General features: G+C 48.7%; 1 protein-coding gene across 3 annotated transcripts; it reads left to right on the plus strand.

Moving 5' to 3' along the window:
- Nucleotides 1–8,093: 8,093 nt before the first annotated feature.
- On the plus strand, nt 8,094–24,513 carry LOC119269651 (protein EXECUTER 1, chloroplastic-like). Of its 3 annotated transcripts, XR_005133681.1 has the most exons (13): nt 8,094–8,733; nt 9,925–10,041; nt 10,922–10,987; nt 11,583–11,689; nt 12,353–12,431; nt 13,037–13,747; nt 14,247–14,358; nt 14,456–14,622; nt 21,772–21,846; nt 21,923–22,015; nt 22,103–22,221; nt 22,918–23,246; nt 23,973–24,513. XR_005133681.1 is itself a non-coding variant. In XM_037551544.1 (12 exons), the coding sequence occupies exons 1-11, from the start codon at nt 8,206–8,208 to the stop codon at nt 22,193–22,195; spliced, it is 2,148 nt and encodes a 715-aa protein (XP_037407441.1). In that variant the 5' UTR covers nt 8,094–8,205; the 3' UTR covers nt 22,196–22,221; nt 23,973–24,513. The 3 variants fall into 3 exon arrangements, 2 of the variants coding, with proteins under 2 accessions (XP_037407441.1, XP_037407452.1); XM_037551544.1 differs by lacking the exon at nt 22,918–23,246; XM_037551555.1 differs by lacking the exon at nt 22,918–23,246 and having other exon boundaries at nt 8,095–8,733; nt 14,250–14,358.
- The last annotated feature ends 1,343 nt before the right edge of the window (nt 24,514–25,856 follow it).

Here is a 25,856-nt window from a genome sequence, read left to right on the forward strand (position 1 = left end):
TCGGCCATGGCCTCGCCCCTCTCCTAGCATCGCCGCTGGCCATTGGCCGCGTGCGCCCCGCTGCCTGCTGCCGTTCCTGCCGGCCCCGCTGCTCGCCGGCGCTGGCCGCCCCTCTCCCCGACCCCATCGGCGCCCGCGCGCCCCACCGGGTGCGTCCTCGTGGCTGCACCCATGCGCCCGAACTCCCTGTGCCCGTAGCCCACACCCGCTATGGCCCCCTGGGGCCACTGACATGGGGGCCCCAGCCCCAGAACGTTTTGTTAAAAAAAAGAGAAGGAATTAAAAATAATAAATAAAATAAATAAATAGATAATAATAATTTAATTAATTAATTAATTAAGGAATTAGTTAAGTTAATTAATCATAAATACATTAACCTAACTAACTAATTAGTTTAATTAAACAGTAGTTAGATTAGTTAAACACTAATTAGACTAAACAGTCAATGGCTAGTGGGACCCACACGTCAGGTTGACCAAGTCAACTCTGTTGACTGCTGACGTCAGCATGACATCATGCTGATGTCATAAATCCATTTTTCGAATTAATTAATTAAATAATTAAATTCCAGAAATTAATAAAATCTTTAGAAAATCATATCTTTTAATCCGTAACTCGGATTAAAATATTTTCAACACGAAACTTGCTCAGAACGACGAGACGATTTCGGATATGCAACCCGTTTGTCCGCCACACCCTCCTAACCTATCGAACTCGCAACTTTCCCCCTCCGGTTCATCTGTCCGAAAACGCAAAACACCGGGGATACTTTCCCGGATGTTTCCCCCCTTCACCGGTATCACCTCATACCGCGTTAGAACACGTCTAGCTCTGCTTGTTGTCCTGTTATGCACTTGCTTGCTATGTATTTACTGTTTCTTCCCCCTCTTCTCTCCGGTAGACCCTGTGACGATGCTGATGCCCCTGTGGTCGACTACGTCACCGACGACCCCTCCTTGTCTGAGCAACCAGGCAAGCCCCCCCTTTGATCACCAGATATCGCCTACTCTTCTCTATACTGCTTGCATTAGAGTAGTGTAGCATGTTACTGCTTTCCGTTAATCCTATTCTGATGCATAGCCTGTCATTGCTGCTACAGTCATTGATACCTTACCCGCAATCCTAAATGCTTAGTATAGGATGCTAGTGTTCCATCAGTGGCCCTACACTCTTGTCCGTCTGCCATGCTATACTACTGGGCTGTGATCACTTCGGGAGGTGATCACGGGCATATACTATATACTTTACACTGTTACATTACCTGTGATACTGTTCGGAGTTGGGGGCTGAAAGGACAGGTGGCTCCATCCCGGTAGAGGTGGGCCTGGGTTCCCGACGGTCCCCGACGGTTACTTTGTGGCGGAGCGACAGGGCAGGTTGAGACCACCTAGGAGACAGGTGGGCCTGGTCCTGTTCGGCGTTCGCGGATACTTAACACGCTTAACGAGATCTTGGTATTTGATCTGAGTCTGGCTACGAGCCTATACGCACTAACCATCTACGTGGGAGTAGTTATGGGTACCCCGGCGTCGTGGTATCAGCCGAAGCACTTCAGACGTCAGCAACGGAGCGGCGCGCGCCGGATTGGAACGTAAGCCTGCTCTTGTATTAAGGGGGCTAGTTCTGCTTCCGGCCGCCCTCGCAACGTGCAGGTGTGCTATGGGCGATGGGCCCAGACCCCTGTGCGCTTAGGTTTAGACCGGCGTGCTGGCCTCTCTGTTTTGCCTAGGTGGGGCTGCGACGTGTTGATCTTCTGAGGCCGGGCATGACCCAGGAAAGTGTGTCCGGCCAAATGGGATCGAGCGTGTTGGGCTATGTGGTGCACCCCTGCAGGGAAGTTAATCTATTCGAATAGCCGTGATCTTCGGTAACAGGACGACTTGGAGTTGTACCTTGACCTTATGACAACTAGAACCGGATACTTAATAAAACACACCCTTCCAAGTTCCACAGACAACCCGGTGATCGCTTTTCTACAGGGCGACGAGGAGAGGATCGCCGGGTAGGATTATGCTATGCGATGCTACTGGAGATGCTACTTGGAGATGCTACTTGGAGGACTTAAATCTACTCTCATCTACATGCTGCAAGACGGAGGCTGCCAGAAGCGTAGTCTTCGACAGGATTAGCTATCCCCCTCTTATTCTGGCATTCTGCAGTTCAGTCCACCGATATGGCCCTTTACACATATACCCATGCATATGTAGTGTAGCTCCTTGCTTGCGAGTACTTTGGATGAGTACTCACGGTTGCTTTCTCCCTCTTTTCCCCTTTCCCTTCTACCTGGTTGTCGCAACCAGATGCTGGAGCCCTGGAGCCAGACGCCACCGTCGACGACGACCCCTACTACACCGGAGGTGCCTACTACTACGTGCAGGCTGACGACGACGACCAGGAGTAGTTAGGAGGATCCCAGGCAGGAGGCCTGCGCCTCTTTCGATCTGTATCCCAGTTTGTGCTAGCCATCTTATGGCAACTTGTTTAACTTATGTCTGTACTCAGATATTGTTGCTTTCGCTGACTCGTCTATGATCGAGCACTTGTATTCGAGCCCTCGAGGCCCCTGGCTTGTATTATGATGCTTGTATGACTTATTTTATTTGTAGAGTTGTGTTGTGATATCTTCCCGTGAGTCCCTGATCTTGATCGTACACATTTGCGTGCATGATTAGTGTACGATTGAATCGGGGGCGTCAACTAGGGATTAAGTTCAACTTCGCTAGTCGTGACATGTAACCAAAGTTAACATGACAAAGACGTGAATGCCACACATTTGATTCACTATTGTTGCAAACATGATTAACAACTTTATTGCAAACGTCTGATAAGGATAAATGAAACAGGCCTCCTGACTCATAGCCTTTACCAACAAAGGTTCCATACTTGGATATTACAAATTTATTTGACTCAAAGACAATCTTATAGCCATCTCTACACAGAAGAGATCCGCTAACAAGATTTTTATTGACGGAGGGGACATAATGCACGTTCTTCAGCCGCACGATCTTCCCCAAAGTAAACTTCAGATCGACCGTGCCAACACCATGAACAGAAGCACTTGAACCGTTGCCCATCAGCACGGTTGAAGTCCCTGCGGTCTGATAAGATGAAAACGTGGAAATATCACGCATACATGCACATTAGCACCCGTGTCAATCAACCAATCAGGAAAATGACATACTGAAAGAATAGTGGGAAATATACCATACCCAACATTCTTCATGTCAATGTCTCCAATGACGACATTAGCAATCTTGCCGCCTTTCCCAGGATGACGCTTGTCATAGCGATTAGGGCAACTAGGATCCCAATGATCAGGATCCCCACACACATGACAAACACCTTTCTTATTGTCATTCTTCTTCTTGAAGTTCGTGTGTTGCACAACCTTGTTCTTCCAATAAAATTTTGCTTTACCATCAAACTTGCCCTTGTTCTTGAACTTGTGGGGCTGGAAGTTCTTCTTCTGTACCAGATTGGCACTAGATCCTCCCTCAATACCTCGAGCACGTGTGTCCTTTGCTCTCGCCTTTTCTTCGACATCAAGAGTACCAATGAGATATGGAATGGAAAACTCCTGTCTCTTATGCTTCAGTAAGGTAGCAAAGTTCCTCCACGAAGGAGGAAGCTTGGTGATGATACCTCTGGCAACAAACTTGTTCGTCCTCGAGTAGGTAAATGATAAAAATAGAATTTTTGATGTGGAATGCTACCTAACATATTTATCCATGTAGTTCTCTTTATTGTGGCAAGAATATTCAGATCCATAGGATTCAAGACAAAAGTTTAATATTGACATAGAAATAATAATACTTCAAGCATACTAACTAAGCAATCATGTCTTCTCAAAATAACATGGCCAAAGAAAGATATCCCTACAAAATCATATAGTCTGGCTATGCTCCATCTTCACCACACAAAATATTTAAATCATGCACAACCCTGATGACAAGCCAAGCAATTGTTTCATACTTTTGATGTTCTCAAACTTTTTCAATCTTCACGCAATACATGAGCGTGAGCGATGGACATAGCACTATAGGTGGAATAGAATGGTGGTTGTGGAGAAGACAAAAATGGAGAAGATAGTCTCACATCGACTAGGCGTATCAACGGGCTATGGAGATGCCCATTAATAGATATCAATGTGAGTGAGTAGGGATTGCCATGCAACGGATGCACTAGAGTTATAAGTGTGTGAAAGCTCAAAAAGAACTAAGTGGGTGTGCATACAACTTGCTTGCTCACGAAGACCTAGGGCATTTTGAGGAAGCCCATCATTGGAATATACAAGCCAAGTTCTATAATGAAAGATTCCCACTAGTATATGAAAGTGACAACATAGGAGACTCTCTATCATGAAGATCATGGTGCTACTTTGAAGCACAAGTGTGGGGCGTTCGATCTATCAATCTACTACAATTTATTCACGTCTGTTTTGCCAATTTCTGGCACCGTTACCTGAAAGGGATTGGCAACCCCTTTAATACGTCGGGTTGCGAGTAGTTGTTATTTGTGTGCAGGTGCCGCTTACATGTTGTTTCTTGGTTCTCCTACTGGTTTGATAACCTTGGTCTCATCAGTGAGGGAAATACCTACCATCGTTGTGCTGCATCATCTCTTCCTCTTTGGGGAAATACCGACATAGCTTCAAGCCGCATCAGGTGGGAACTTGTACTTGTACTTGCGCTTATTCTCACCCGCTATCTGTGCATCCGTTTTCATCGAGTATTTTAGAAAGTACGCATTCATCTTGTCAAATGTGTATTGAACTATTGCCGTCACGGGTAATCCACGTGCACCTTTGAGCACCCTATTGAAGCATTCGACCATATTGCTTGTCATTTGACCGTACCTTCGGCCATCTTCATCAAAAGCACGTGCTCACTTGTTCCGGTATTCAATGTGCCTATTGAGAAAGTCTTGACCCCCGAGATCAAGTTTTTTGTGTGCGAGTAATTTGTCGAACAAAGTGGCGAACCGCTTGTCGGAGAAAGCGAGACAACAATCTTGAAGATCATCGGCCAACTCCTTAAGGCCACATGCCCTATAGAAGTTCGAACAAAAGTGCCTCATGCACCATCGATGGTGCAACAGAGCATGCCCGAGAATGTCAATCTCCACCGCGTTAAGAATTCCTTGATGCTGATCCGATATGACACAAATTTCCCTCTGAGCGGGTAACACCTTTGTCCTCAAAAGACGCAAAAACCACTCCCAGTTGTCATTGTTCTCCATCTCAACCAAAGCAAATGCCAATGGCAACACCCGATTATTGGCATCACTTGCTATCGCAACCAACAAGGTGCCGTTGTATTGTCCGGCCCAGAACGTGCCATCAATGGCGATGACCGGCCTACAGTGTTCGAAAGCCCTCACACATTGCTCGAATGCCCAAAATGCACGGCCAAATACTCAGACTTTCCTTCCGCCATGAACCGTTGTTTTTCCCCATGAGGCTCGACCACATGAACAATGCCCGGGTTTGTGGCGGCCATGGCTAACAACAACCTAGGGATTCGGTTGTATGCTTCCTCCCAACTACCATACAACATCTTAAATGCGGCTTGCTTCGCCTTCCATGCCTTGCCGTATTTCACCTTGTAATGAAAGATGGCTTTCACAAGGTCAATGACATGTTGGATGCTCATTTGTTGGAAGTGTGGATATTGAGTTGGAGAGCCCGTAAGCGATGAGCTCGGACGTGAGTTGTCTGTGGTCTTGGGACACAACCTTGCCATCCACCCTTTTGCCTCGGCACATGTGAGTTGGCACACAACTCACTACGTGCCAAGTGGGACCTCCTTTCCATGGTCTTGCACGCACAATCCATGAAAATTCTTCATCTTCACATGCACATGCATCCGTGTAGCGCACATTGATGTCCGAGTTCACCACCTTGTGTGGACGATAATGCGTAACCGAGTAGTTGTCAAGACACATCTTCAATTCCAAGAAGGTTTCAAACTTAGACCCTTTAGCAATCCCGTTCTTGTCGTCTTCCAAATCACGGTGAGATCTTGGCCTAACCCCAAGAGATATACCTTGGCCACCATCTACCACGGCTTCATCCGCAAGACTAACATCCTTGAACAATGTAGTCCGATGATCCCGCCCCAAATACCTTCTCGAAAGTTTCGGCCTACTTCACCGTGAACCTCTCCTCATCAACTTATTCATCGGGACCTTTGTCATCCGAATCCAATGCATAGCCACAAGAATAAGGGACGGAATGGTCCATTGTCTCTTGCAAATGATATTTGTCGAGATCACCCACATTGTTGTCATGGAGATCAACTTCATTGTCATCGTCCGCGTACTCATCATTCTCCTCTTGCAAAGCTTCATTTTGGTTGTTTGGAAACGGGCTCAATGCTGGCCTCACTTCTTGGGTCAAAAGAGGTTCAATAATTTCATCTCGGTTCAAGGGCGGGGGGCTACTAGCAACCAAAGGGGAGGGGGTCCGGTTCAAGTCCAAATGCAAACTTGAATCAACCTTCTTCGTTGCAAATAACTCAAGAGCCTTGTCTAGTGATTCAGCCGTCGTCTCCTTGTATGCAACCCAACGTTGCTCCGAGTTGACACGCATTGTCTTTCAACAGATGTGCATTTCAAAACCAACATTATGCCTTTCCTCCAACTCAACGATATCGCTAGGGTCCATCCTATTCAAATCTTTCCTCACTTGTTGCAAAGCTAGGCATAGCTAGGACTATTATCAAACACCATGTCAAGCTCATCCGGGTCCGGTTCAATATTGCCTTTCAAGAAGGCGTCTTTGTCTCCATGATGAACAAACACACATGTTCTTTCCATCCCTATAAGCATTCAAACAATACAAGTAACATTTCTTCCATGAGTACTAATCCAAGGATTAACACGAAATACAAACCCTAACATATATATGAAACAACAATCCTAACCCTAACCCTAACCCTTGCCCCAACATAACAACACCCATAACCTTAACCCTAGCATTCTAACAAGCCTAACCCTAGCACCAATATAAGAACACCATAAGGATAGCCCTAACACTCTAACAAGCCTAATCATAGGAAATTGGCAAACAATATCTCACATCTCCATGCAAATATCTAGATCCATACAAAACTAGGGTTTCCCCAAACTAGCAACAAATGGGCAATTTGTTAACATTACTTGGATCAAAACAAGGGATCGGAGAAGATTACCTTGAGAGAGGGTTTGACTTCGAAATCCATGGACAAACTCTTCAAATTTGGAAGATTTGGAGAAGATTTTGAGAAGGGGAGAGAGGGGCAAATCTCGGGTGGGAATGCTTTGGGGGTTGGGGCGTGTGTGGAGAGAGTGGGGGAGGGGGGCCGGCCAGCCAACTAGTAACAGATAGTGCTAGGCGCTGCACTTTACACGTGTGGCGCCTAGCTCTGAGGCGCTGCACTGCTGGGTGCGGGCCCAGGGGCTTTCACGATCAGCTGAGTGAAATAATTTTAAGGACAGTTCATTTTATAAATTGATTAGGGCATGTACAATGGTGCTATTCTTAGGAGTGCCACGTAGGATAAATGATGAGGTGGAGAAGAAAGAACTCATAAGAAAATGCTCGTCTTCTCTTATTTAAGATAAGACAAGAGATGATCTCTTAGCACAATTTGTCTTATCATGTTTTAAGAAATTGTTAGTTATTGAAGATAAGGCTAATATATAATCTATTGTAGACATATTCTTTTGTCATCTCTAAATTACATGCAAGACTTAAAAAAAACTGCTTTATTAACCATTATACATGCCCTTACATTCACAAGTTAAAATTGTCAAATTTGCCGCGGACGGGACCCCTCGGCTCATTCGGCCGGCGCGGACGACACGAGGTGCATTCGAGAAGCCTCACTCTTGAAGAACGTGGCCGGACCCCACCAACCATCGTCCTTTGTACCGCCACTGTGAGCGGCACAGCATTTTCCGAGGACACAACATCTAGCCGCAAAAACTCGGAGCCCGGGCCCGCAAACAGGTTTCGCTCGCCCGGGGCCCCCACCCGTCATGTTCGCCCCCCACGAGGTTCGTCTGCTCCCCGCGAAAGTCTTATCAGTTACGCCCGCCCTCGACCCAATCCACAGGAAAGGGGGACAACACAAAGCCGACCACGCGCCACGAGCGCACGAGCACGATTCATCCGGTGCGTCGCGCGGCGGCTTCCATCTCCGCGGCCGTGCTGACTTCGCCTCCATGGCGTCCGTCTACACCGCGCCCCGCGCGCCGCTGCCCGCCACGGCCGCCTCCTTCCCCTCCTCGTCCTCGTCCTCGCGGCAGCTGGACCCCAACCCTAGCCGATTCCTCGCCGCGCACCGCGGCCAGCGCCTCCTCCGCGTCCGCCGCCTGGCGGGCGCCGCGCCGACTCGCCGCGCCTCCGACGTCGCCTCGGTGTTCCGGTGCGGCGCGCGCAGCCCCGGTGCGGACCCCGGCGGCGAGCCACGCCGAGGCTGGGACGCTCTCTTCCACGATGCCCTCCAGGGCGCCGTGCGGCGGTGGAGCGAGTACGTCAGGAATTACTGGCCCTCCGCACACCCCTCGAAGGAGGCGGGTCTCGCGAAGGGAGCGGAGAGTTCTCACGAACTGGAGGAGAGAGGGCAGGGAGTGGAGGAAGACGGTGAGGAGGTGGACGTGGTGCAGGAAGCAGGGAAGTGGAGCTGGGAGAGGTGGAAGCAGCACTTCGCCCTCATTCAGGAGAGCGAGCGCCTTGTTGATGAACTGCAGGTTGATTTTTCTCACTGATCAGTGACTACTTGTGAATATGGATGAGGCTTGCACAAAACGCACCGTTATTGATTTTTCATTACATGTGATTACAAACATGGAACGTTTAGCAGTACAAATGTCTCCATGGACCATGCCCAAATTCCATATTTCCCCTTTCTTCTGCCAGACCATCTATACTTGCCTTATCCCAGGAACTAGTAGCATGAAGGAGTTAGGTTCTGAAGAAATTTACCTAGTGCGGATAAGCTCAATCGATGGCGATTAACTGTTCTGAAGAAACTTACTCCTTAGGGAGCTGAAGCACTACTGAAGCCAGACTCAAACTTAAACTGGCTTCTTTGGAGCGACACATTTTTTCTCTCAAGTATCAATGTGACTTAGTCGCCAAAGTTCTTTCGTGTGTTGAAACTACTAATGTTGTGTTAGGTCAATCCATTGATGGTAGGCTATATCTTGGGCTTAGCACCATAACATGTTCCGTTTATGGCCTATGCCATCTGTTACCATGCCAACAGCATGTGGGAGATACCGTGTCAACACTTGTATTGATGGTTTGCAATGCTTATACGCTTTTGTTAATAGGCTCAATGGTCTAATAGATTCACAAAGCATGCATCATACCGTTAATAGGCCCAATGGTTTAATAGATTCACAATCATACCGTTGATAGGCTCAGTGATCTAATAGATTTACAAAGCGTGCATCATACTGTGGTTTAGGCTGATAGAACACCTATGCTTTTATTGTAGAGCTGGGACTACAAGTTATGGTAGAAACAATGATCATATATGAGTTACAATTTGGACTACCTTTCTGAAATCACACTACCAAGCTTCATGATTGGCTGCCATATATTAATGGCAAAAAGGTCTTACTTCATGGCAGCATAAAGAAGAGCCAGGAGCTTATTTGTATTTTATACGATGTTTGATGTTTTTAAAATTGTTTTTCATTAGGTGTGCCAGTTTTTTTTGTATCTGGAATTGTTTGGAACCATTGAGTGCTGGTTGTGTCGTATCTGTATATGACTAATTAAAAAAATGTATGGGCAATATTAGGCATAACTTAATTCTTTGCGCATTGCTGATATACCATGTGCATATTTTGTTTTTTGTCAAGATATTTTTCCTCTTAATCGATTGCTTCTATCAGATTGCAAATTCCTGATGGCCATGTATTGTGTTTCAGCTACAACTCCGCACTGCTGTGTGTAGAGAAGACTATAGGAGTGCCCACAAACTGAAGTTAGCTATTGCTGCTACATCAAGAAATGATACTGTCGGCAGAGCAATATCTGAGTTACATGTAAGAAACCGCAAATATCTGCTCTTTTGTCTGTGTATAGTTAATGATGAATGGCACCTTTGATCATTTTAGTTCGCTTGCGACATCATGTTTCCTCTATTATTACTTTAAAATATCCTAGTTATGTGCCTGTCAATAGCTAGTGAAATAGTCCTATGCTACAGGGGGATGAATGTCTGGCATGCTTACTGCTTTGGATGGAAACAGTAGCTAATAACTTATCTAATAACTGAGATAACCCAATTATGGGGGCCATCAAGGCATACTCTCACCGAAAATTTCTCTCACCTATTTTATTTACTTTCCCCATCTCAATCAGCAATATCAGACATGTCAGGTGTTGAAATGCCACTGGTAACAGAGTGACTAACTTTCACCAGTCACTGTTTCATATCAGTGTTGCAACTGGATGTGACAGGCTGTTCAATTTTATGTTTTGTGCTATTGGGCTGTTATGAACCAGCGGCAACAAGGCTGAGCTGGAATTCTTTCACACAGCTGTCTAGAAATTGGCAACCGTTGCATCTGCTTGGAGGATTAAATTGTTGGATAAGGAAATGAAATATGAAGTGATGGTGGTTTGAGCCCACGTCCTGAACAATGGAGCAATTGCACACTTGCCTTCTGGGTTTTGTGCATAACTTCAATTCATCATGTACTAGTTCTGCTCCGGTAATCCAACCAGGGACCATGAACTGGGAGCCTGACCGAGCCATCTACCTGTCCAGTTTCCATAACTATGCTGTAGATAAGAGGAACCAATCTGAATGCTTTCAAGTAGAGTAACTGATTTGATTCATGATACCATGTGTAGATTGATAGTATGATATTATTAATTTGATAATTGAGCACCGTTTATCTAATGTTTTAACTCTTACAGAGGGCCATAGAAGAGGAGCGCTATGTGGATGCAGCTTATATTAGAGACCACGCTGGTGCAGGACTGGTTAGTAACACAAAGGCTCAACAGTCTGTTAATTTTTGTGTTGTTAGACTCTATGCCTACAAATTAGCAACTATGAAATATGTAGCATGCAGTATCACATACGGAGTACCATTTTAGTTATGTCTGGATTAAGCCCAAGTTAAGCTGAAGAGGTATGGTATGGTATGACATCACATGCCCACTGGCTATAAACACATGCCACATATCAGACCGTTGCTTAGACCATGAGCAAAACACCATGCATTCTTGAACAGAGGGATTAAAAGAGGGTAATCATGTTACCCATCTTAGTTAGTACCCCCATTGTGGCTTTTCTAGTTGATTCTACTGTTAGCACTGTTGTTTATGTATGACGATTATGTCCCACAAGGCCATAACTGTAGCCTAGCAGCTTAAAGTTCAGGCAGGATAAAGTCATGTAGCAGGCTACCAGCTAATAAGCCTGAATCTCTTGTTTTGGAAGCTGGAATGCACATGAATTTGCACGTGTTATAAAAATATAGCCTTGTAAATGAGTAGCTTTCCCAAGTTTCTGTTAGTCATTGGACTCTAGTTTATGGATATGCCATTACCTGATCCTTTAGAGCATATGCAGTTGGGATGGTGGTCTGGGATTTCTGGAAGTTTGTCTGATCCATATGGTCTTATAATCCGTATAAGCGCTGAGCATGGTCGATACGTGGCAAAAAGTTACGATATCAGGTATTGCTTTTTCTGTTTATTTATTATTGACACTCAAAAGTTCATGTTTGGTATGTCGAAACTACAAAGTTTTCTTGTCCTATATTGCAAGTTGTGTATATTTTCTTTGATCAATCATTTCCTAGGTGCACTTTCAGTACATGCATTATGTTTATGGATGACTTGAGTTCTTAGTTTTGTTCCTATTAATGTTGTTTTGAGAAAGAGATGAAAAAGAATATCCCTGTGATAGAGTGGGTTAGTTACTCCAGGGTGTTCACTCTGAAGGCGCCTATGCCATTATAGAATGACGGCATGTTAGTTGGAAATTTTGGTCACGAGTGTTACTACTAGAGAAATGAGACCAAATAAGGAGGTGATAGAAAACATGGTAGTGAAATCAGTAAGCTTATGCTGAAGAAACTGGGTTAAATCGTTATTTTCCATTGATGAAACAGAACTTGGATTCTTAAGAATGACATTGTTATTTTACCACATGAAAGAAATAGCAATATCCATTAGTTCTCTCGGTCCCACCAGGGTGGGCCCCTCTGGGGCAACAAAGAAATGAATAAATATTCATCATATTATTATGGAATGGGCTTTCCATGAAATGAATAGTATCACGTGTGTTTTATTTGCTAAAATAGCCTTAGGTTTTAATTCTCTCTCACGTATGTTCAGGCAGCTGGCTTCAGATGGCCATGGTTACCCTATATTCGAAATTTATTTTGCAGAGGCAAATGGAGGATACAACCTGCAGGTATGCTGACTGACACTTCAAAATTAATAATCAACTGAAAAAAAATTCTCATTCCCACTCATCACAAATTGCATGAGTAGAATGCCAAGTTACCGTATTTGCTCATGCTCATGTAAACTCACCATTGCATCCTTTATGTCTTTTGATATGACAATATCATTATAGAGTATCATGATGCCAGTACTGATAGACATTACAATTTTTTATATGCATCTTCGAGTTATGTAGTTGTAGTCCATCCAAGCACTGGTATTTTTCTGATGCACATGAAATGCCATGTTTCGACTTCCATATATATTGTTATGGTTGCAAGGCTTTTTATATGCATCCTTCATAAGTTTGATTGTTTGAGTTAATGGCCTTTTCAGCATAGCTGCTTATTAATTTTCTTATGGCCACTAGTCCGTACCTGTTGATATTGAACTCTGGTATTTATATGGTATCTGGCAAGTGTAGCTGTCCTTTGCTATGACATGATTCCTATACCTGATCTGACCTAGTTTTGGTATAAAACCGTAAGCTTACAACAATTGCTATCTAACAATTTGCTAGCCTTATTTTTTTAGCCATGCTCATTTTCTAACAAAATAAAGCTTTTATTCCAGGCAGTGCATCTGAAACCAGATGTCAGTGATTCGGACCAGTTGCAAAACATGTTGAGTGGAAAACTAGATGTCAACAATATAAACATATCTAGCAGTTCCTTAGGTGCTAAACACGAGGAACACGATGAAGGCATAAGCATGGACGATCAAAATAGCGATGATAGTGATGTTGCTGCTGGTCCAGCTGGTTTGAAAAACTTGTCAAATGATTCAACTCCAATTCCCAGGATCAAAATATTGAAGGTAGCGCCTATGGAAAACATCAACCAGGACTATATAATTAAAATATTTGACCAGATTTCAGAGGAAGATGATGACAATGATGAAGCTGAGATCGAAAATGAATCTTCACAAGATATTGGCGATGAAGATAACAATGAAGAAGCAGGAACAATTTCTGCAGAAGAGAATAATGATGAGTCTGGTGAGGAAAGTGATATTGAAGCATTGTTATCGATTGGAATTGAAGTTGATAATGATAAGGATTTTGCTTCACAGTCCTCACCTAAAACATTTGAACGCATGCCAGCTAAATTAGACAAGAGAGACCGCTTTTCATTTACCTTCTATACTGAACAATCCAGTAAAAAGCCAGCTGCAGAAAAGGCTCAGCAGATTCCGAGGAAACGGGTTGGCTTCCGTACCACTGAGCAGGATGGTGATCTCAAGTTTGATCGTTTAAAGTTGTCTGGGGGCAATAGGAAACTACCGGTAAATATTGTAACGCTGAGCTGCTTTGCAATAGCTTTGGAACAAAGAACCTACTATTTACTATGGACTTCTTATGCTATTTAAGTTTTTCTTTAAATGTTGCTAATCTGCACAAACTGTTAAAACATCAAACTGTGCTTTTTATAAATTTCTAGGAAATTGGTGAACTACATTTTGTAAAATGCACCACCTTTTGTCTTGATGATAAAATACATCAATTAAAAAAAATCTGCAAAATACATATAATATCTGCCTTTTGAAGTCGGCTATTGGTTGTTAAGTAAAGTAGTTATATGTGTCGAGCACCTTTTGACATGAACACACTATGAATCGTTTTCGTACCACTACTGTTTTTTTTCTCTCCAAAGTATTTGAAGACAAAACATATTGACTAATTCATTAAGCCCTGAAATATATATTTATACTGGGCATGTATTTTCTAATAGTGTTGCCGAGTCACATTAAGAAAGAAGACTTTTTCACCTCAGCTTATCTGCAGCAGGTACTACAACTTGGTATTAAGCAACTTAATAACAAGGTTCAGCCAAAACTATATGGAGTTACCCACTTCAGCCGTATTCAGATGCCCATCTCTTCAGATCCTCTTAGTGGTTATATTCCTAATCATTTCTTCAACTTAGCTTTTCATGATATCATTATCTGCTGTCTCTCTTTTCTGGTATTGGCTGAAAAGGTACTTCTTGGCAGGTCTATACGAGACTGCATCTGGGTTTGACTCAGAAGTTCTTAGTTTACAACGGAAATTCGGTCAATGGCAGGAGGAGGATTCATCTGAGGAGCACTTGGATCTTAAGTTTTATGAGTATGTCGAAGCTGCAAAATTGACTGGGGACAATCTTGTGCCAGCGGGTCAGGTATTATTATGCTTTGATTTATGTCCTTCTCATTTGCAGTGGAAATGCATCATTTTTTGGGTACATTGATGTTTAATTTCGTATTCACTAGTTCTCTCTGGTAAGAAGTGCGAGTTTTCATGCATTGCACATTCTTGAATAATTGTGTAATACCTTTGTTTTACAGAACATTCTTAGGGGTACCACACTCAATATTTGGAGTTGCACACCGATACTTTGAATTTTTCACGTCGAGTCTCCTTGCTATGTTTCTTAGTTGCATTGTGGGACCTCTCTTGTCTTTATGTGGTCATGTAGAGTAATTGAGAGTTCGATTACTAGAACTGATTAAGACACCTTAATTCCTGTTGATGTCATTCTTGCTCACATTATTCTGATCTTGGAGATGGTTATTTCAGTTTTACAATGATGCATATTTTATGATGTTTTTTTCGAGAAAACGCAAAAGACTTTTGCGTTTCATTGCATTGAAAAGAAGGGGTTTGGTACAATCCTCCTAGGAGGCAGATTTACACGGAGAGTACATGCACATTAGTGGACATCCCAGGTTTGTGGCAAGATGGCCCGGAGCCCCAATGCGCCAGCTCTTGCCCAGAGCGCGGCCTCATCCTTAATCCTAGCAGTCAGGGAGGTAACCGACGGTGTTGCGCCCTCAAACACGCATCCGTTGCGATGCTTCCAAATCATCCAAGGGACAAGCAAGGCAGCGGAGGCCAATCCCTTGTGCATGGGTTTAGGCGTGTCTTGTCGTGCAGAGCACCACCAGTCGTGGAGAGTGGCATCGTTATTGGGCAGCGGGCAAGAGAGGCGCAACCATGAGAGAATCTCGTGCCACACCTCGCGGCTGAAAGGGCACTCCAGGAGAAGATGATGAATCGTCTCCGAAGCCTGATCGCAAAGAGGGCAGTGCTGTGGGTGCGGCAGGTTGCGTCTCGCGAGGCGGTCGGCCGTCCAGCACCGATCGAGGTTGGCAAGCCAGTGGAAGAAGCGCACCCGAGGTGGTGCCCAACACTTCCAGGTAAGTTTCCAAGCCTGGCATCTGGTGGATCCCTGAAAAGTGGCGAGGTATGCGGACTTGGCGGAGTATTCGCCGTTCGCGGTCCACTTCCAGCGAATGCAGTCTGGAGCGTCGGTGAGGGCGGTTTCGGTGAGCATGTGCCAGAGGCGCAAGTATTCTCCGATCTCCGGGACGCCAATCGCGCCATGGATGTCTGTGGTCCATTGGTTTGCATGAAGGCCGTCCGCTACGGTTCTGGACTTGCGACGCCGTTTGGGGATGTGAGCAAAAAGGAGGGGCGCAATCTCGCGGACTGCGCGCCCGTTGATCCATCTGTCCTCCCAGAATAGGGCGCGTTGGCCATTGCCAATAGTCATGGTAGTGGAGGCGAGGAAGAGCGCGCGCTCCTCGGGCGCGAATTGCAGGTCAAGGCCGTTCCAGGCCCTGCTATCATCGACTCGGCTGAGCCATTGCCACCTCATGCGAAGGGCAAGGCCAGTGCGCTCGAGATCGTGAACGCCGAGGCCACCGAACTGGATAGGCCGGCAGACACGCCGCCAGTTGACGTGGCAATTGCCTCCATTAGCCTCGACGCGGCCAGCCCAAAGGAATCCTCTTTCAATCTTCTCCAAAAGTTTGATGATCTTCTTTGGCGGTGCAAGCACAAGGAGCTGATGGATGGGGATCGCGCTCAAGACAGCCTTGACGAAGGCAAGGCGGCCGGCTTTGTTCATTAGCCAAGCCTTCCAGGAGGGCAGCTTCCCAGCAACCTTGTCGACGACGGGTTGGAGCTGGGCAGCAGTGGGGCGACGCAACGTGAGCGGGATGCCCAAATAAGTGAGCGGGAATTCGACAATGGGACATCCCAGGAGCGCGACGACATGAGCAGCGTCCTCGGTGTCGCAGCGGATGAGGGCTGCAGCGCTCTTCTGGAAGTTCACGTGCAGGCCGGAGGCGCGCCCAAAGAGCTCCAGGATCTCCTTCACCGCCGCGATATCGTCCGGCGATGGGTGGCATAGGAGAATGACGTCGTCGGCGTAAAGGGATATGGTAGGGATGGTGCGGCGCGGGTGGAGCTGCTGCATGGCTCGGAGCTCGACCGCGCGATGAAAGAGCCTGCCCAGCGTATCGACGGCAAGGACGAAGAGCTGCGGGGAAACTGGATCACCTTGGCGCAGTCCGCAGCGGTGCCAAATCGCGGGTCCTGGGTTGCCGTTGAGGAGAACCTTCGTGCTGGCCGACGACAGGAGAAGGGCGATCCACCCAAGAAAGCGGTTGCCAAAGCCATGGCATCGCAGTACCTCGAACAGGAAGGGCCACGAGACGGAGTCAAAAGCCCGCGCCAAGTCAAGCTTCAGGAGCGCGCGAGGGGCACCAAGCTGGTGCAGAAGCCGCACGGATTGACGCACGAGGATGAAGTTGTCATGAAGACTTCGCCCAGGGATAAACGCATTCTGGACGTTGCTGACAAGGTTGTTGAGCTTGGGAGCTAGGCGTAGCGAAAGCAGTTTGGCCAGGACCTTGGCGACAATGTGAATTAGGCTTATGGGCCTATAATCTCCCAGGCCATTGGCATCGGCGCGCTTGGGGAGGAGCGTAATTAGCGCCTGGTTAAGGCAGCTAAACCCTCTTCCACGCAGCGCGTAAACCTGGTCGAAGACGCATCGGAGGTCGTACTTGATGACCGACCAGCAGGAGCGGAGGAACTCCGCGGTGAAGCCGTCGGGGCCGGGCGCCTTGCGAGACGGCAAGCTTTTGATGGCTTGCCAAATCTCATCTTCGCTGAATGGCGCGTCGAGGTCTTCAAGATTTGAGGCCTCAATGAATTGCGACAGGTCAATGGTGCAGTCACGTTGCACGTCCGTCCCAATCCGGCTGTCAAAGTGCTCGAAGGTGGCCGCAGCCATGTCGCCAGGAGCAGTGAGCACGGTGCCGTCGACAGAGATGCCATGGATCCAGTTCTTCTGCTTACGGTATGTGCACTGGCGATGATACAACGTAGTGTTCGCGTCGCCGTCTTTGAGAGATGCAATACGTGCGCGCTGCCGGGCGATCGTCCGCTCGAGAGAAGCCAGGCCGAGGTAGGATAACTTGAGTTGGCGACGCAGCCATTCTTCATGCGGCGATAGGGCCCGCTGTTCTTGCGCGGCGTCGAAGCGGAGCAGCAACTCACGAGAGATCGCAAGCTGGTCTCGCACGTTGCCAACGGAGCGCGCGCTCCAGCTGGTGAGCTTACGCGCAGTGGCCTGCATGCGCCGCATGAACCGCCGGAACGGGTTGGCGTCGTTCACCGAATGCCACGAGGTCGCCACGATCTCCGGGAAACCGGCAAGGCGAGTCCAGTACTCCTCGAAGTGGAATCGTCGGTGTGCTGATGGGAGAGGCGAACAGTCGAGCAAGAGGGGGGAGTGATCCGAGACGACTGAGGCTAGGCAACGCAGATGGCATTCGCCGTGCAGCTCTTCCCAGTCCGTGGAGCACAACACTCGATCAAGATGGACCAAGGTGGGCGGGCTCTGCTCATTGGACCACGTATAGCGCCGGCCGCTGAGATAAATTTCTTTGAGCGCGAGGTCGTTGAGGACGCGTTGGAACCGCCCCATCATTCTCCGATTGAGATTGCCATTGTTCTTGTCTTCGTCGCGGTAGATCATATTGAAGTCCCCGCAGATGAGCCATGGGCCAGGGCATGCGTCGCGGACGTCGCGGATCTCTTGCAGAAAGGCGATCTTGGCGTTGTTGTCCTGGGGGCCATAGACGATAGAGAGCCACCACGGCACGCTCGAGCTGCCAGAGGTCGCAACCCGGGCGGAGATGGTGTTGGTGGTGAACATCGGGTCCGTGATCGTCACGTCCCGGCTCTTCCAAGCCAGCAGGATCCCGCCACGGGTGCCGCTCGCTGGGAGATAAACATATTCATCAAACTCAGATCCCAACGTCTCAAGGACAGTCGACGAGTAGACGAATTCCATTTTAGTCTCTTGGAAGCAAGCGATCGAAGCGCCGGAGGTTACAACGAGCGAGCGAACTGCCGTGCGTCTGGCACGGGCGTTTAGGCCACGCACGTTCCAGTTGATGATTTTGAGGCCGTGATCCATTAGGCAGAGGTCGACGAAAGGCACGCGTCGGCGCGGCTAGGCCTCGATCGGGCTGCCTGAGATCACCGTGGTGACAGGCGCTGTGGACGGGTCGGCGGGTAGCACGCGACCAACGAGCGCGGCAATGGCTGTCAAAACGGCATGAGAAAGGGGCGCAGCGAAGACCCCATCGTATGCCTTCATGGCCTCGGCGGAGATCACCTGATCGGTGCCGATGATGCCAAGGGTGCGCAGTATCTGAACCTGCGCACGGCGCTCAGCGGTGGGCGGCACGCCGGGCTTGGCCTTCGCAGCGGTAGCAGATCGTCCACGGCGCGACGAGAAGTTCAGGGGTTGTCGACGTCGTTTGCGCGCAGGGTTGGGGAGAGCAGAGCAAGTCTGCTTTGTTGCCGCGGCGAGGAATTCCCCAAGGGTCCAGGAGCTGACAGAGGCCGGCTGTCTGGTTCGTCGCAGGGTGATTGGTGGTGTGGCAAAACGCCCTGCGCTGCGCACCAGAGGCGCATGGGTTGCAGCGTCGACGGGCTTGGGGGAGTGGGCCTGTTTGCATGCGCTTCAGGAGGCGCGGGCCTTTGAAGAATACTTCTGGGCTCCTGGGCCGCGGGGGAGGGGCATCCCAAGTCAGCGTTCCCGATGGCGGTGGCAGGCGGGGGCGAAGGCGCGATGGATGGGATCACAGGACCCGCGTCCCCGGTTGGCGAGTAGGGGGTGGCAAGCAGATCCACCAGGGCCGCAGGGGTGGATGAGGGCGCTGCATCACTCGTCTCAGTGGCGGGGCCGGCATGCAAAGCGGCACCAGCAGGTACTTCATCAGCCACAGGAGCTGACGAGGTCAAAGCATTGCTTTGCCCCGACAGCGGATCAGCCTCGGCGGCCACAGGAGGCGAGTCCGGGACCTCACTGGCAGAGGATAAGCTGTCCGGATCCCCAAGCGCACAAGCATTGGCCGTGGTGGGTCCGTCGCCAGGGAGGTTGTCGCCCTCCGCGCACGGCGACGCGCAAGACCGGGTCATTGCGGGCCCGACTGCAGGAGGAGGGTGGGCGGGCGCCAATCGGCTGTTGCCAGCTGTCGGGGTGGCAAGCACCAACACTGGGGTAGGCGACTCGGTCGGCCTGGGATCCGCTGCAGCTGCAGCTTTGGCCAGCGCAGCCTGAACCCTGGCGCGCTTTTTCTTGCCGCCACGCTTTCCTCTTTTGGCTTTGCGACTAGGCGGTTGGGCCCCAGCTTGCGGCCATGCATCCATGCATCTGGCACGGGATGGTACGGGCGGCGGCGCGTGCACAGCCGCGGCGGCGCGGGACGCCGGCCAGCCAGGGTCGACCGCCTCGCCGTCAGCCCGTAGGCGGCCTCCGGAGCAAAACCAGCCAGCGGAGTCGACCGCCATGCCGTCGGCGCGTCCGTCGGGGGCAGAGGTTGGTCGGCGACGCTTCCGGCTACGACGGCGTTGCTGCCCGCGTCCATGACCGCGGCCTGGAGGGTCTTGCGCGCTGCCATGAGCCTCGCCATCGCCATTGCCATCGCCAATGGCAGCATCGTCGACCGCCCTGGGAAGGGCAGCGGACCTCACAAGCCGGATGGAGATGGGGTACTCCAGGGTGCGGACGGCCGGCGGCATGTCAGGTCGGATGTCGGGGACGTGCTCGACAATCTCCAGGATGGCGTCCCGGCGAATGGAGGCCATGTCCCGCACGCGCCCGGTGAGCCGGAATGTGGCAAGGTCAGTGCGGGAACGCGTGTCCGGGTGCAATCGCTCAATCCAACAGCCGGTTCCAAGGATGTGCTCGGCCGTGGATAGGTGCCATGCCTGCGCCGGGATGCCGCGGAGCTCGAGCTGCACAGAGAATGCAAAGCTCCCGGCAGTGGCGTGGGCGAGCTTGCACCAAGGGCGGAGCAGTAGGGTGAAGCGGGCGGCGTTGATGAGGTGGTCGCCGGCCATCCGGTCCATGATCAGCCGCGAGGAGAAGATGATGAGGAAATCCTCCGGGGCGTGCTTGTGGACAGTGAAGTCGCCAGGCTGCAGGTCGAACATGGCGTGCAAGGTTGCCTCCACGTCGGACGGGGAGACAGAGGGCCTGGTGCCGGTAATGGTGGCCACCATACCGCGCGCAAGCACCTCCTCCGCTTCCTCCATCTCGATGGAACGAGCGATGGTGACACGCGCCGGCGCAGAGACGGGCGGTGGGGATGGTGCGGTGTTGCGCGGCAGAGAGGCGTCGCGGGGGAGTTGAGGAGGGGGGTTACGCGGCGGGGTGTCAGGCACCGGACGGTGGACTGCCGGAGGCTGCGCACGGTGGTCACCGGGCAGCAGCGTCTCGCAGCAGCTTGACTCGTGGCCGGAGATGAGGCAGCGACGGCAGCGTACGGGGTTGGTGCAGGCCCGCACCCGGTGTCCGGCTTCCAGGCACCTGAAGCACAGGCCAGCGACTTCCTCGGGCGACGGGCTGCGGCGACGGCGCTGGGAAGGAGGGGTGGCCGCGCGTCGCGACGGTACCTCCGCCGCGGCTGCTGGAACCCATCGGCGTCGAGAACAGGGCCTCCAGACGCGCGATGGACCTCCGAGTGTGGACCCAGGCGGGCGGCAGCCGGAACGCGTGCTGCCGGCGCAGTCGAGCGGAGCGGCACCAGGGCCGAGGAAGCAGGGGCCGGGCGCGGCGCGGCCGGCGGAGGGGGGCGCGGGGCCGGCGGGGTGCTGACGACCTCGCGGTAGGAGCGCGAGTCAGAGGATTCGCCCGCTGAGCCGCTCCAGCGGATGCGACCTTCGGGGCTGGAGTCGCCGGAGCGGGCATCGGCGGGGGCCATGGCCGAGGGGAGCATATTTTATGATGTTGAAATAGTTATGCAATATTTGAACTGATAAGCACTGATATTAATTAAGTATTGCCACACATAATAAAATGATCTACACAAATTCAAATTAAGTGCTGGCGTGGATATTAACAGCATGTGGTAGTTATTTTTCTTAATTAGTATATGTCCACTCGTAAGTAGATATTCTATTTTCTTTTGTAATAATACCATTACTAACTCAATCCTATTTGATATTATTTGCATCCCAGGTTGTCTTCCGTGCGAAAGTTGGCAAACACTATCAGCTTCCTCATAAGGGGGTCATCCCTAGAGAACTTGGAGTGGTATTTTCTGTGAGAGGATTAATGATTTTACCTTTTCACCATCAAACTGCTCATCTTATGTTACACTATGACACAGGTTGCTAGGTATAAGGGGCAAAGGAGAATTGCAGATGCTGGCTTCAAAAATCCTCGATGGGTTGACGGCGAGCTTTTGATACTAGATGGAAAGGTGAAATCATTCATACAAAGTACATATTTGTTTGCATATTATTATTCATTATTTGTTTTGAACAGATTTCCTTTGTGCAATTTGTAGTTCATCAGAGATGGTCCTGTGATAGCTTTCTTCTACTGGACATCAAATCTCCATCTTTTTGAATTCTTTAGGCGGTTGAGTCTTCCTGACTAGTTTCATTTTAAGAGACGCAGTTCAAGGTGAAGTGAATTTCATCTTATCTTGGTTTACTATACAACTACTATTGTAAATTAATGATAACGATCATGTCCTTTACTGTTGCGTCTTGTTGCACTTGCTCAATATTGTTAATTGTTCATTCAAAAGTGGTTTGTGTTGGCTTTGATGATCTTATGCGTGTAAATTACTATTCATTCTAAATGCGCGTAATCTTTGTGTGAGCCAATTAGTATTAAATTGGACAAAATCTTATCAGCTGAATGTCTTTTGTGAAGGCAAATGGTGCTCAGTCATAGGGTAAAACACAGAGCCAAAGCCAAAACAAGTGCATAAACTTTCTATGCCTATTTGGCTAAGATAAATATAACTGCTTTTTGGGTGAGTTGCTACTGAAGCTTCTTTATAGGCAGCCACCATGGTTTTGCTATGGCCTCTTTGTTTTTAGTCAAGGCTGTGTTTGGTTGTTTTCGCTTGTTTTGAGAAAAAGGGTATTTGGTCTATTCTGGTTGGTCTGAGCATTTTAGATTGATAGATAGCTCAGAGAAAACATGATTATTGTATGGTGGTGCACTTGTCTTTTTTTGCTTTGTGAAGAATAAATTACTTTAGCTGTCACCTGAGAATCCTACCATGTTTGATCCTTATTTTAGTACAAGTACAGGTTCTTAAATAGAGAGATGTGCTGGCAGACTGATGTTGCTGATAGTTGAATGCAGTCCACGTTACATTGTCAGGAGAGACAGCCCTTTAGGCGGTGCAATTGATGGAACGGGGCCTTGCTAGCCCATTATGCTTATATAAGTAGCTGCCGTGTCATTGATTACACAGTGTTGGACTGCTCTTCTTGACTGGTTGGTGCTTGTTGGAGGAACTGTCTAGCTCTGCCCTCAGTCCAAGAACCATTGTGTTCCCAGAGACCACATGATCACAAGCTTCCAGTTGTTTGCCATCTGACGGGAAGGACACTCCCAAAAGACCACCTGGGAGGTCCTTTGTACAGAAGCAATTGACCGGTCGATCTGTGGGAACCCAGGACAGTCCCCAGGTGGACTTTTTTTGCTCTACATTACTCACCCCAACAGGCAGTATCCTCATAATTTGTACTAGGCCATGTTCCTATAATTGACGTTCTGTTAGTGGATTTGTCGATTGTCATGAGCCTACAAATGGTCCGCTGCAGGCCTGTAACTCGAACTCAATCAATACGAGACCTATAGATCCTGAGCCCCAAGGTTTGAGATCCTTACAAGGGGTGGAACCTGAGGCAGGGGCATGCTGACAGGTGTAGGGTGCGTTTATTTGCACTTGAATCTGTATAGACAGCCCACTCACTTGCACCACTGGCCTATCCAGTTAAGGAATCAGTCACCTAACGCAGGTATCATGATTCGTGGTTTCTTTGTTGTCATTCAAATCACTGAACACAAGAAAGAAGTGCCCAGCAGTGAAAGGTGACCACGGTTTCTTGTAACTTGTTGGGAGCCTTGAGAGTTGAGACTTCATTAGTTGCTTCTGTTTTCACCGGCAACTTGGGTGACTAATGAGCCCTGAGAGGCCATTAGTTGACATCATTAAGCACCTGCGTTGTCATATATCTATGTGATATCTGCAATTTGGTGATACACTACGTTTCGCCACAACTAGAAATACTTGTGATATTGGATCGCGTATGTTGGTTGTCCTTCTCCTCCTAAGAGGCCATTTCTACTTAATTTTACCTTTATTTGATGTCTGCATACAGCAGGAGACTGAATATTGTATTTGTTATCAGGACATTCTGCAATCACACATGCTGATGTACAGTTAACGGAGGTAATGTACATAGTTTACCTTTGGAGCAAATTGGGCTTTCGCCGAGCATCACATTTTCCATATACGGGGATCGTGGCGGAGATGGCCCCACAGTATGGTGGATGAGAGGGTGAAGAAATTTATGACCAGAGAAATAGCTCAAATAGCCCACTGCCAACTTGAATGGTGAGCATTTCTCATTCCACTTCTCTCAGCTGACCCACCCAATTTACGAGTTGAGGCCAAAGACTTGCTGCATTAGAAAGAGCCAACTTATTTGGACCAGTCGAATTGAAACACGTTAAAGAAAGTTATGAGTGGTTTTTCAGTGTTTTCCTCGTGGCATTCTTCATACAGGAACCCTTTCGTGAAATATAAGCAACAATTGTGTGCAGATTGTCATGTGGTGTAACTAAGGTCACTATTATTGGTTCCAGAAAAGTGGAGCGGAGCATTAAACTGGTGTATATGTATAAAGCTTAGTGCCCACGTATTCAAGTATGTTAACTCGCAAGCTAGCATTTCCCACCCCTTCTCAAGCATACTGTTAATGATACTCTTTGGGCGGTGTTTGGCAGCCCACATAGAGGCCAACCAGGCCCGTGTGGGACGAAAATAGGCTGTTTGGCTCCCTGCATACACTACTTGGTCTGCATTGCACGAACATTAAAGCACCTTTCAGTCTGGTCCGCTAGGAACGGCTTAATCAATAGTTTCTAGTGTGCTAGGCTCGGCCGAGGCAAGGGAGGGGAACGTGACGCTGAGCTCGTGCGGCCACGGAGATGGCGTGAGCTTGCCCGTGTCTTTGAGAAGTTGACGGCATGATTTTGGCTCACCTTCGCTGATTCGGTCACCCTATATAGCCTTCTTTGTCCCACTGTTGAAACTCACGCCATCCTTCCCCCCTCTTTCGAGCTTTCCCGCTCCTTCCCCGTTCGGTGGGCCATGGCGGCAACGACTCCTGAACTCATCTTCTCTGACCGTTTCAGCGTCTTCCTCGAGCTATAGTGATGGCCTTTATGAGTTCGGTCACCCCCTTTGTACTCATTGTAAGCGTCTTCCTCGAGCTAGATGGCCTCTGTGAGTTCAATCATCCCCTTCTCTGTACTCGTTGTAGCTAGATCTGAGACCATGTGGTAGGGTCTGATGTTCGAGCTTGTGGTAGAGTTTGACCTGTAAACATCTTGTAGATGCTAGGGTTGTATTTGTGTGCCGATATGTGAGATTATGATGTTGTGGTCCCTATTGGTGGTCGATTTGTCGCATGCTAGGGTAGTGCTGAACACATTGGATTTGTAGCTAGTTGTGATGTATGCTACTCATATTGTGCTATGTTGAGCTAGATTGTCCGGTAGTGTGTGCTATGCTCATTGTCAATGTGTGTTGCGATTGTAGGACATGACCACGCAAATGCAAGATCTTAGCTAGGCCCTTGTCCTGTTCGAGAGCCATTTCCCTCCGTCCTATGTCGAGGACTCCCAGCCCCCTCGATGAATAGATGCCGACTGATTCAGATGCGTTCGAGGTTTCAGCCTTTGTGCTTACTGAGCCAAGTGTTGGTGCCGCCGTCGCACAAACGGCAGCAACAAAGGAAAGAAGGATGGTAGGGAGAACAACATGAAGTGACAGTTGTTGGTGTCAAAACCGGCCGATCTCGGGTAGGGTGTCCCGAACTGTGCGTCTGAGGATTGAAGGTAACAAGGGACACAGGGAACACGATGTTTACCCAGGTTCAGGCCCTCTTAATGGAGATAAGACCCTACGTCATGCTTGATTGTATTCGATGAGTATAGGGGTTACAAGAGTCGATCTACCTCGAGATCAAAATGGCTAAACCCTAGATGTCTAGCCTATATGAATTCTG

Source organism: Triticum dicoccoides, chromosome 1A, assembly GCF_002162155.2.
Source record: "Triticum dicoccoides isolate Atlit2015 ecotype Zavitan chromosome 1A, WEW_v2.0, whole genome shotgun sequence".
Classification (NCBI taxonomy): Eukaryota; Viridiplantae; Streptophyta; class Magnoliopsida; order Poales; family Poaceae; genus Triticum; species Triticum dicoccoides.

What these genes read in the sequence shown, in the direction of transcription:
- LOC119269651 (XM_037551544.1), top strand. Translation starts at nt 8,206, where the DNA reads ATGGCGTCCGTCTACACCGCGCCCCGCGCGCCGCTGCCCGCCACGGCC. An exon ending in CTCTTCAGATCCTCTTAGTG is followed by an intron (nt 14,359 to 14,455) that starts GTTATATTCCTA and finishes ACTTCTTGGCAG; the next exon opens with GTCTATACGAGACTGCATCT. An exon ending in TTTTGATACTAGATGGAAAG is followed by an intron (nt 22,016 to 22,102) that starts GTGAAATCATTC and finishes TGCAATTTGTAG; the next exon opens with TTCATCAGAGATGGTCCTGT.